General features: G+C 31.3%; 1 protein-coding gene across 6 annotated transcripts in view; it reads right to left on the bottom strand.

Moving 5' to 3' along the window:
• Positions 1-12,982, bottom strand: part of Ipo11 (importin 11) — a 181,151-nt gene that overhangs the window by 114,564 nt on the left and 53,605 nt on the right. For all 6 annotated transcript variants that reach the window (XM_010637225.2, XM_010637222.3, XM_010637223.3 and 3 more), the window contains 6 exons: positions 12,632-12,690; positions 6,989-7,037; positions 5,342-5,412; positions 2,278-2,470; positions 1,356-1,508; positions 587-630 (listed from right to left, as the gene is read on the bottom strand). In XM_010637225.2, the coding sequence (XP_010635527.1) occupies positions 587-630; positions 1,356-1,508; positions 2,278-2,470; positions 5,342-5,412; positions 6,989-7,037; positions 12,632-12,690 (569 nt within the window). The remainder of the gene's footprint in view (positions 1-586; positions 631-1,355; positions 1,509-2,277; positions 2,471-5,341; positions 5,413-6,988; positions 7,038-12,631; positions 12,691-12,982) is intronic.

Here is a 12,982-nt window from a genome sequence, read left to right as displayed (position 1 = left end):
AAAAAAAAAAAAAAAAAAAAAAAAAAAAGAAGCTTTATTAAAAAATAGGAAGGAGTGGGCCAGGGATTTAGCTCAGTGGCACTGCACCTGCCTTGAAATCATTCTAACCAAACAATGGCAGCATTCATTTACTTCCTCAAGTATTTGTGTAATGGCAATTATTTCTCAAGCAACCTGACTAATAAAAGAAAAACTCAGTTTGCAAACATGTTAAGAAAAAATTCAGATTAAAATTCAAAATTTAATAAATCCTGGGAGGCTTAGGCAGGAAGATCACTGCAGGAAGAACAGCCTGGCTACATAGTGAGTTCAGGGCCAGCCCAACTATAAAAAAAAAAATTTAATGAAGTGTTTTCCTTTCAAGTTTAGTTCCTTGAAACTATAAACAACTGCGTGTTTTACTTAATGTTTGGAATCTTCAACAGAGTGTCATTAAAAATTCCAAAAAAACCTACCTAGGGCCAGGGATTTAGCTTAGTGGTTCTGCCACCTGCCTTACAAGCGTGAGGACCTGAGTTCGATCCATGGTACCACAAAAAAAAAAACCTACCTTCCCCATATCAATTTTTTTTCAATTAATACTTACTCTCAAACTATATTTCCAAGAATCTCCACCTGTTTCTTCCACTGCTGCAATTAAAAATATGACAAATGATGCTTTCCAGATACACAGTGATATTTCCAAAATCTCACTTTGGAAAACAAAAATTTAAACAACATATCTATAACATTTCTATAAATGGTTTTAAACATAATACTAAACACAAATTCTTGAATCTCCTACAGAGATTTCCTTACTAAAAGTTTCAGATTATATCTGTGTATCATACAGTCACTTATCAAGTGCTTATTAAGTCCATAAGCATTCTTGCTTTCATTAAAACATTTTTATGGAAGCTCAAAATACCTGTCATTTCCACAGTATCTAACATCACCTAATACAACATTATTGTAATCCTTAGAATCATTTCAATACAATAATCATATTTCTCAGGTTAAAATCATGAGTCATATATCCCATAAATTTCCTATATGCATTTATATTTACTTTTTTTATTTTGGGGGACTTCTAAACATTCACTACATTTTTTTAAATACAACTCATTTACATGATAATCAAAGAAATTAAAAGGTCTATTTTCTGGACAAAATTGTGCAACACATTTGAACAAATCATTTATTTTGTGTTTCTCACTTTGTTATGATGAGTACAAAGTGAGTCTAAGTTAATTTTAAGAAAAAAAAATTCCCAGATCAAAAGTGCTATATAAAAATATTCTCATTCTACATATAATTCAAATTTATAAATACTTATAGGAGACAAGCCATACTAAAACAGAAAAATTAATTCTTACTAAAGCCTTCTGGATCTTCTTCCCACATTGTCAGTTCTTCTTCAGTTAATAAAAAATAATGAGAAACCAATCTTCTACATATCTCCATTAAAGTGGGATACGTAAAAAATGACATCTTAATCTTATGGGCTTCAAGAGTTTCAGGGCTGCTATCTAGAAAAATAAAATTTCCAAGTTAATTAATTGCACAGCTGAAGATTCCACCTAAGTTGGATTATACAATTTAAATTTTTAAAATAAACCCTCAGAGGAAAAGATATACCTATTTACATATAAATGTTCACTTTTATTATGAACAAATTTCAAAGACACTTTTTATAATATACCTACATCAGTCTAGCCCTTTCTTACCACTACAGTTTGTACATTACTATGATATATTATCACAGCATATCAGTCTTTGACTCCCTCAAGTACAAACTTCTTCACTAATTTTGGTAGACATAAACATAAATGAATTCTAAATAACAAACAATCTAACCTTATTATCATCAAGCAACCTTATTTTCTATTAAGTCAGAAAAAACTATTATTGTTCAAATGAATACAGCCTAAACATGAACTGCAGTGATTATTATTATATATAATCTCCAGTCCTTAAACTTTAATGGATTTTCTATTGTGCTATAAAAGACAGTTTACTACATGCACCATGTGGGTTTTTTTGTACCAGGGATCAAACTCACAACCTTGCACTTGGGAAGCAGGCAAGGGCACCACTTAGCTAAACACCTGGCTCTGCACTATGTGGTTTTTTTAATAAGCTGATAGTCACATATTAAAGGCTATAATCTTTTTCTCTATTTCATGTCTCAGCAGTTTTTCACACTAAAATGAATTACAAGAAAATCTATCAAGACAGCAATTACTTCATATTTCACTAAAATAAATGAAAACAAAAAGTCAAGCAACACAGTATTACCTTCAAAATTTTTGGAAGGCTTATAAGCATAATTTTTGACAATCATCTTAATAAGATTCATGCACTGGACAATGAATCGTTCAAACGTAACGCCTTCACCAACTTCAGTAAAAACATAGCTTACAGAAAATTCCAGTGATCTCTGAATTAGAGGTGTAAATGAAAAAGGATGTTGATCCAAGAAGTCCAAAAGCTGTAAAGAAAAACAAATAAATGTATTTTCTCCCAAATTCATATTGGAATATAATTGCTCCAATTATAATCATGCTAATAAATATTTTAGCAAGTTTTGAACCTTGGTGAGGAGGCATGTAGTTTATATGTATGATAACTCTTCTTAGAGCATATCATACAAGAATAAGAAATTCTATTATTTCTAGTACTGACCAAAACAGACCCACTTCATATTTAATTTGATAAAAATGGATAAATGATATGAAAAGCAATACATATATAAAATATAGGCTTTTTAAAAGTAACAGATAAAGGGAAAGAATTTTTTAAATTCCTGCTTTTCCTACATGAAATGTATTTCAATATAGCAAACAGTTATGATGAGGGAGATTTCTTTATAGAAGTCCAGCTAATAAACGCAAAAGGAGTAACAATGTTATCATTTTGTAACCCAAATCAAATATGCATCTAGAGGAAAGGCTGCTGAAGAACTATGATAGCTCATTCATCAACCTTAGCCATGAAAATATAGACTCAAATATTGTGCCTCCTTCTATGATGCAAAAGAAATACACAGCATCACCTATAAAGTATTCCTGTCATTTCTACCCAAAAACAACGAAACAAAAAAAACACCTGAATGTGTTCAAAATTTTATGGTGAACCTTTTAGAGCTTTCAATGAAAACAAACAGCCAGCTTTGGCACACGTGCCATAGGTTCATCACAACTGTGTAGATCTAACTATAAATTTGTAGGAAATATGGGATAAGGGTGTGGAGACAAAGGGATATGTCCTTAGGATATGCAGCCAAAATTCAAAACACAGAAAACACTACATATAAGAAATAACCTGTTATCTCAAAAAATGAAGGGCAAGGATAAAAAAACAAAAAAACAAGGGCCGAGGATTTTGCTCAGTGGTTATGCCTCCTGCCTCACAAGTGCAAGGTCCCAAGTTCAATCCCTAGTGCCAAAAACAAAACAAAAAGCAAAACCAACATGAAAAGGCAACTGACCCTATTTGAGTCCTGATTCAAAGAGGTCACCATAGAAAACTTATAAGACAACCAGAAAAATCTGAAAATTAACCAGATACTTAAATGACATCAAGAAGTCATTACTACATTTAAACGTGTGATAACCATGATGAGGATCTTTTTTTTTTTTTTTCGGTACTGGGGATTGAACTCAGGAACTTGCACTTGCAAGGCAGGCTGCAGAACCACTGAATCCACGGCCCTAAAGATCATTTTTAAAGAACTATCATTTAGAGATATTTATTTACAGATAATAATATATATCTGGGACTTGCTTTAAAACAACCAGCAGGGGGCTGGGGATTTGGCTCAGTGGTTCCACTGCCTACCTTGCAAGCGCAAGGGCCCGAATTTGATTCCCGGTACCAAATAAATTAATTAATTAATTAATTAAATAAAATAACATAACCATCAGGGAGCTGGGGAAGCACAGATCAAATAGGACCGACCATGACTGCATGGTGATATTTATCAAAGCTATATAATAGCCTAATGGGAAAGCAAAGTTAATAATTTTACTTGGAGGTATCATTGAAGTATTCCAATTTAGTAAGATTTAGTAAGACATATCATAAATAGAAATTTTATAAGTGAAATTATCAACTTGTTCTAAAAAAGAATAAATTACAGATACCATCTATATATATCACTACCTCTAAAACTAAGAGAACTAGAAAATACAGCCAGTTGTCAACTGACTATCAAATACTCTCTAAATCTTATTTATATAATGATATACCAAACAGGAAGCACTGGTAGCAAAAATGCAGGTAAGTGTCATAGGTACAGACTGTCCAACCCCACTGATTAACTTTGTAATCCTACTCTTATTGGCTCTGTGTTAACTTATAGGATGTAAGTCAACTTTATATTGGGTCTTTGAAAATTAAGTGGGTTTTTGCTATAGAGACTATCTGGAATATAAGAAATGAAGACAAGTGAAACTACACGTAAATGCTACCTAAACACCAAAATAAAAGCAGTTTATGTAATCCTAGCACTCGGGAGGCTGAGGCAGGAGGATCGCTGTGAGTTCAAGACCAGCCTGGGCTACACCAGTGAGTTCCAGGTCAGTCTCAACTACATAGTGAGACCCTGTCTCAAAAAACCAAAAAAAAAAAGCAGCTTATTTCTTTCTGCTCCTTTCTCCTTTCCAAGGAAAAAAAATTCCAACCCTAATACTGAAGCTTCAATAAAAAAGGGACTTAAGATATTCCCATCTATCTTTAAATAACTATATTACTTCAAGTAATTCCTAAACCAGCCAAGTCTTCCTAATCATTATAATTCAATTCTTTGCATATCTCTCAGTTCTCCAAACCCAGAATGTCATCATAAGTTATTAAAAAAACTTTACCCCAAATTTATTCACATTACTTACTCAGAGGACCCATATGATTCTATTCAAAAAATATGTGATAATGATGATGACTTTCTGATATTACAGTGTCTGTTATATTTGATCTATTCAGCTGAACTGCTATCTTTCTTACCTCTTCTTTCTCTAATGGGTCTAAGGATATTGAGCTTTAGAGGAATAAACTTCTCTAATATTTACTAGAATTGATTAACATCAAGATGACATACACTATGAAATATGGTCTGTAAATTTAAATATTAATGCATTCTTAAGGTTTCAACATACAAAAATGATTTTTTTAACCTTTTTGTAGTACAAATACAAGTTCCTTACACTAAAATAAAAATCTGTGGCTACTAAAATATTTTCCTTTCCAAATAAAAAAAAATGTTCTGTGTGTTAACATTTAACCAACTATAGAAATTATCCCTGAAAGTATAGGCTTTGTGTGTCATATTTAGAGAAACAGTTAAGGTGAAAAGAAAACTTACCACTTTAGTAAAAAGAATGATGGTTTTCTCCAATCTGTCTCTACATACATTATCTGTACCTATATTTCTACCTGTTAAAAGTACACAACAAATATTAGTACAAGCTTACAGTAGTCTAAAAATTCAGATACTGAAACTTTTACAAAAACAATGTTGCCAGTTACATTTGCATTTTTAAAATTTATTTTGTTGTTGTTGTTGCTGCCAGGGATGGAACTAAGGACCTTGCACTTGTAAGGCAGGCACAGTGCCACTGAGCTCAATCCCCCAGGCCTTTATTTGCACTTAATAACAAAGTAATCATGAGTGCCATGCTGTACAAAATTAATCCTAAAATATGAACTGAACCTATTTAAAATGATAGGATAATAATAAAAAATTTAATTTATGATTTATTACTAAAAGACTCAGTCATAGAGAAGTATTTCTCAAGCAAGATAAATCACTCAGGGTATCATGCTCTTTATTATTTTTCCTATATCTGACAAATTTCTACTGATAGTTTCTCTAGTATAATTTTGTACATTCAGATTAATGTCCATTGGTCCATCAACTTTGTTCTCTCATCATACTCTAAATATTATTTTGTCATTTATCTCATTGTACTCTGACTTCTTTCTTCTGCTACCCACCATGGCAGTATCCAGAAAACAATCACTTTTTTTCCCAAATGACTAAAACGTATGAGCTATCTTATTCATGTTTGCATGCACTAAACAAAGGAGTGACGGGCAACAGTATCAACAATGTTTGTATTAAATTAAAAATGATTTTATTAAATTAAAAATGATTGACATAAAACAGTCAACATCCCTGAAAGTAAGCACACTGAGATACTTTCTCAGGGTAGACAGTCACCAAATATAAGGACAGACAGATAGACAGACAGACAGACAGACAGACACACACACACACACACACACACACACACACACACATACTACACAGTATATGAATGTATGTGTGCATCCTGAGCAAACGTGTTTACAATCATATGGAAGAGAAGAGAATAACACACAGAATACCAGTGAATTAAAACATAAACAATAAATTCTGTGTAGGGCAGAGGATTACAAAGGTTCCTAAAGCTAAGATAGAAGGGATTAAAAATATTTATAAAATGAAGGTATCATTCAAAAAATGTGTATCATAGTGATATATAAAATATCCTAAAAGAAACATGCTCTACAATAAGTCTAAACAGCATTTGGCATATAGTTTACATTTAATATTTGTCAAATATATGACTATCATGGATATCAATCTGGAAAGGGGCAGTAACAGTAGAAATCAGAAGGAATGGACACAAAATAGGATTTTTACAAAAGGTTTTCTCTATACTCAGGGTAAGACATATACCTAAACACAAACTTAAGCTTCCAATCTAATTTCAAAAAGTTACCAAGATACAATATACTAACGTTAGTCATACAAAGGACAACAAGATCTAAGGGTTCATTCATATTGTTTCAACAAATAGGTCACTAAATCTATTTCTCCAGATTTGTATATAGAAGCTACTAATGAGTAAAGATTAATTCAGGAACACTTATTAATCCTTCATCAGTCTTAGCTTAATAAAAAAAGAGTTAAGTCACAATGAATAAGAATTCTACAGTTAAAAACTTCTGCAATGGAAGTACTTACTACATTCCAGAAACTGTTTTAGACGTTCAAATATTCCATGTAAAAAACCCTAGAAAAGAATACATGTTAAAGTGTCTCAATTTACTCTAAGCATTTACCTTATTCTTTTTTCAGGATAACTAAAATCTATCTAGCCCTTAATTTAACAAACAGTTGAAGGATAATAAGCTAAAATTAGGCAGTAAAAGAAATTAATTATAAACAAATCTACAAGAAAATAACTATAGCAATTCATGTCTGCAATATCTCATTTCAGTTACATAAATCATTTTTCATAATTTCTAATTTTTCATTAAGCAGTTTCACTATATGATCTTTACTCCTTGATATGATTAATTTTTCTTCACAATCTTATAGCATCCATTGACATATTTTGCACATTATTTGACTCCTTGAGACCCAGAAGTTTACTGTGTTTACTGCTCTATCCCAGAATTCACAAATAGCATTTGGAAATAAGCACTCAATAAATGAATAAATTAATCATGTAAACCAAAGGTGTTTCAATTTCAACTATTAACCCCACTTAACAGTCCAATTGTTAAAATGAAGGATTACCAAATTTGAATATTTTTGTTAATTTTTATAAGACAAAATATTAAAATGACAATTTTATTAAACTTAATAACTTTTCTGTGTACAGTATATCTTAAAACATTTAATACAAAATGCAACATTACAATCTGGACAGTAGTATCTAGTCTCTTTCTGAATTTTTATTGCATTATTGTCTTTCTTGGAACAACATATTTTGCAATTGTCATGTTATTTTTCCTAACCATGACATAATTTCAATAAACTAACCACTAAATGTAATAGTGAAGAGGTAATCATGGATATCCTGGTTGCTGTTTTGCTATCCCATATTTCTCAATTATTTGCCCTATTAGACCTAATCTAAATTATTAATTTAACTCCTTGTTTGTGAATAACAAATAAGTTCCATATTGTTTGGTCCAAAAGGTACATGAATACCTAATAATATTTTTTCCTTACTTTTTGATTACAGGGTAACTTGTTAGATGCTGGTCAACTGTGTCAACACACCTCATAGAATTACTGTATCACTGACCACTACTGGAATTTGTTTAGTTTTGTTTCTTCTTTCAAGTTCTATCATTTCTGTATTATGAGTAGTTAACAATAAGATTTTTTTTTTGTCATTCCATTTCATAACACAAGACTCTTCCTCTCTGATATGCTAACATTTCTTACTGTTTTCAATTTTTCTTTTGCACATCTTTTGGCACTTTCTTCCTATTCTGTATCAGTGTTCCAAACATGTCAATTTGAAAGTGTAAAAGAATGCTACTGAGTTCGGAAGAAGTACAAAAATTATATCTAGTGCACTTGGAGTTTTTTATAGAGTATAGCACTAAATTATAGGGTATTTTTCATAGAATAAACAGAAATTGGTAAAAGAAAATAACCACAATTTATTACATTTCACTAGAAACAAACAACAAAAGAGAATGCAACACTCTAAAATTTACAAGTATGCAAGAAGTAGTCAATATAAAACAAACAGGCATACAACTGTATCTCCTTCAAACAAGAATTACTGGTTAAAATGACAGAGTGAAGCTTGGGATAGTATGTAAACAAAAGCACTCGGGGTAAAGAGAGATTAGTCCTTAGATAACATAAAAGATAAGCACTGCCAAGTACCAGTTACACACACATATATATATACACATACATATATATAACATAAATAATTTAAATATTACATATATATGACGTATTATAAATAATTTAAGTAAACATGAATCAATAGTGAAGAAAATTAGTAATAATGTAAACATAGCAGACATCTTTGTAGCCACAGATTTAACATGTCCTGTTAGCAAATGAGATGGTATAGGTTTTATCACAAAGTCCTAGACGATGAAGACTTTCCCAAGGAATGATTTACTCTAGAAAGCTCTATCTTCGATTTGTCCTGAGAACTATATTGTTAATTCACCAATTCTTCAGTTTGAGAAACTGAAACAGGATATCATCATCTGAAGACTTAGAGTCTAAGATTATACTTAGACAAAGTTACCATCATCATTAAAGTGCTACTAATAGTCTCAAGAGATGTATTCTCTGATTCATCCAAAAAATAGGAAACCTCTTCCTCTTTCAAATTTCTTTCAGTTCTTCGCAATTTCAGACTACAAATGAAAAATCCCAAATTCTCAACTGTGTTAAACAGAAGTAGAGGAAAAGACAGTGTTTCTAGTCTTCTGTTAAATCTTCTTGAAAACTAATACAATGCTCAACACAAGAAGAAAAGTGCAGGACAATTAATTTCACTATTGCATCATGTTTTTGCAATTCCACTATTCTCCCATTCACATATCATTTGTCTTTATAAATACAGTTGAGAATAACTGACCAATAATATAGATTAACAATAATTTCTAGAATGATGAAAGAGCAAAAATTTGTACTGTATGAAAACATTGAGATTACTAAATCCCATATAGACCCTACATTTACAAAAGGGTCCAATGGTCCCACACAGTAACTATAAGACAGAAGAAATTTTATTCTATTTTTTAAATAAAATCAGTCAGTCAGTGTTCTCAAAAAAATTAAAAATTCAAAGGCCATCAATTTTAGCAAGCTCATCAAGAGAATTGGCAGTACAAAATTTAGACAGCTAATTCTAAGTAATTTAAGTGTTATACAATATAAAAACTCAAATTAAAATAACTATTAAATTGTAATTCACAGAGTCCTTTAATTACTTGCCAAGCTCATTACAAAAATTATCTCCCTTAATTGTCACAACATCCAATGAGGTAGGTACAATTATTTCATTTCCAAATTACCAAAAGCAAAACTGAGTATCAAGAAGAATAGGTAAATAACCCAAAAGTATGCTATTAGAAAAAGGCCAACTTAAGGCTCAATTTCAAATGGGCCTGCCTCCTAAGCACAGGATGTTACTACTATCATATTTTCTCTTTAGTATAAGATTTATGTTGCTATTTTAAAATTTTTTATATTTGAAAAATTGTCCTTGATTTACTAAAATCTTACCCTCTTTCCAAATACTCAATGCACCTTAAATGTTATAAAACAAGGCATTAAATATAACCGTCTAAAGGTTGATATATAATTTCTGAAACAGAAGGCTCAGGAAAAAGCTAAAAGATCACAAAATTCTGATTCAGCAGGGTGTGACAGCATATGTCTGTAATCTCAGCACTGAGGCAGGAGGATTTGCCTTGAGTTCAAGGCCAACCTGGGCTACACAGAGAAGAGTTCAAGGTCAGTCTGAACTTCATAGTGGGACCTTGTCTCAAAAAATAAAATTAAACAAACAAAAATGCTGGTCAACTGTACCTACTGAAAACCACTATTTCACTTTAGAGAAATATAAATAAATTGTTTTTTACTGAAGGAAAGAAAACCATAATGACAGCTTCAATTAATACCAGTTTATGAAGTTCAGTAATATCACATACAATTAGTGAGACTTCTGACACACTACTTTTACTCATCATACATGCATTCAATACTGAGCATTTATTATACTGAAAAGATTGTCCCAAGCTCTGGGATGAACAGCAAGTAAAATAAATCCTTATCTTCACAGAATTTATATTACTACTGAGGAAACTGTCAAACTGGTTTCTAGAAAAGCTTTATTGGCAATATGGCAACAAAAATGTATCAGTGTATAAAACTGAGGTTGATGGGGCCGAGGATTTAGCTCAGGGGTTTCACTGCCTGCCTTGCAAGCACAAGGTACTGAGTTCAATCCCTGCTACCAAAAAAAAAAAAAACAAAAAACAAACCAAAACACCAAAAAACAAAAAAATAAAAACAACAACAAAAAGTGAGGTTGATGTATCTTCCAGCAATCTGGATGTTATGCATCAATATTATACATATGCACCTACTTTAATCCAACATTTCCGCTTTTACCAAAGTATCCAGTTATAATGTGAATTGTGTGTGACACTGGTACCCAAATGTTCATTGTAGTATCTTATCTACAGTTAAAAACTGAAAACAACCTATAAGTTCATCTATAGATGATTAGACTAGAAAATTACTAGAATCTTATATTAACAAATCTTTTTAGAAACATTTGTACAGTGACAGTAATCTTACAGATATTAAAAAACATGAAATATGACAGTATGAGTAGCATGGGTGAACCACTCATAATATAATGAGTTTCTTTAAAAAAAATTTTTAGGTAGGTAAAGAAGCAGCATGTGCATATGGCTCCATTAATATAAAATATGGTAAGAAAGTATCTAGAAGAATATACATAAGAGGTCTAAAAGAATATCTACAAATTTAGCAGTGTCTCTGAATAATGAAACTGTGAATGATTTACACTATTCTTCCTTTTAAAAAAATAAGTATGTAAACATTTAAAAAACAAAACACCTATCACATTATGATGATACATATTTACTGAGTTTTAAAATTTTAACAATAAAACCACTGTATTAGTCAAAATCTTACCAATATATAAAATATATTTTTAAAAATTTAGAGGCAATCCAGTGACTGTAATCCCAAAACTCAAGGAAGCTGAAGCAGGAAGACTGCAAGTTCTAGCCCAGCCTAAGCAACATAGTAGGATACTGTCTCAAAATTTTAAAAAAGAAAAAAAGTTCAAATACAGCTCAGTATGAAGGTCCTGGGTTCAATCCTCACTACCACCAACAAACAAAACAAACAAACAAAGTGACTCTGGTCAACTTTCCCTTAGAAAAAGCCCCAAAACCAAACTAAATGCATTTTTTTTCTCAGTTCTCATACAGCTCCCTCCTAAGTAAATCCACAGAAAGCAGCATTTCAGCTGAGCAAAGCCCACTGTGAAAACCATATACATCTTCATACAAATCCAGTTCATTAAGACAGGAAAAAAAATGCAGCCACATATTTTGCATTGAAAAAAGTAAACGGTTATATACCAACAACAATTAAATATCACAATAGGGAAGGGTACAGGGGGTGAAGGTAGGGCAGGGGTATAGGGAGAAAATAAGAACCAAGACATATGATGTAAAGGTACAAGATCCCAATTATAAATGTAACAGTATTGTTTGCTTTAAATGTACCAATAAACTTAACAGGAAAAAAATTAAACATCACAATTTCTTCTGGGCTTAAAAATAGGCATTTTTCCTCAACATATATATTTTTTTATTTATTTCGGTGCTGGGGATCAGACAGGACATCTAAGCACCTGACAAATGAGCTACATCCCCACCCTTATTTTTTTCCAGCCCTTACATTTATTTTTTAAACTGCACAAAGTGTATGGATTAATGTTATGATCAGAAAAAAAAATCATTTTTAATACTTGAAAATACCAAGGATATAAACAAATATTACAACTTAACAAGAGTTGTTTTAATCTAAATTAACACAGAGTATTATGATATCTCAAAAAATACACTAGGCCTATTTTCTCTCCTTTATGTAATAGCCACTTGGAGATAGTGAAAACAAACCAGATTTCTAAAATTCAGGAAAACAAACAGAATGCTAAAAAGATGGATAGTTACTTAGTAAAAACTGTTTTAAATGAATGCCACATAAAACGAGTATGATTTAAAACATTCAAGAAAATACTAAACACTGTCCCAAAGTCACAAAGAATGAATTATTTCAATTACTTACCATTACCTCCATATTCTTATGAGGTTCCACAAATCCATTTACAGTTAGCTTACGCAGCACTGAAAAGTAAAGACAAACTTTACTTGAATCTTCTTTTTTTCCTTCCTTCTTTCCTTCCTCCCTTCCTTCTTTCATTTATTTCTTGGTACTGTGGATTGAACTCAGGAAAGCAAAGCAGGTGGTGGAACCACTGAGCTAAAACCCCAGCTCATTTCTCTATATTTTAAGCTACTAAAATTGTAATTATAAGGACTCTCAATCACAAAATGTAATCAAGTTCAAGATTAATTTTACTCAATCCTATCATTTTAATAGACAAAAAAAAAAAAAAAAAAAAAAAAAAAAAAGCGC

The sequence above is a fragment of the Fukomys damarensis genome, unplaced genomic scaffold (assembly GCF_012274545.1).
Source record: "Fukomys damarensis isolate Sample0158 unplaced genomic scaffold, DMR_v1.0_HiC HiC_scaffold_1, whole genome shotgun sequence".
Lineage (NCBI taxonomy): Eukaryota > Metazoa > Chordata > Mammalia > Rodentia > Bathyergidae > Fukomys > Fukomys damarensis.
The sequence above is the reverse complement of the archived record's forward strand: the minus strand, read 5'-3'. Positions and strand labels throughout refer to the sequence as shown.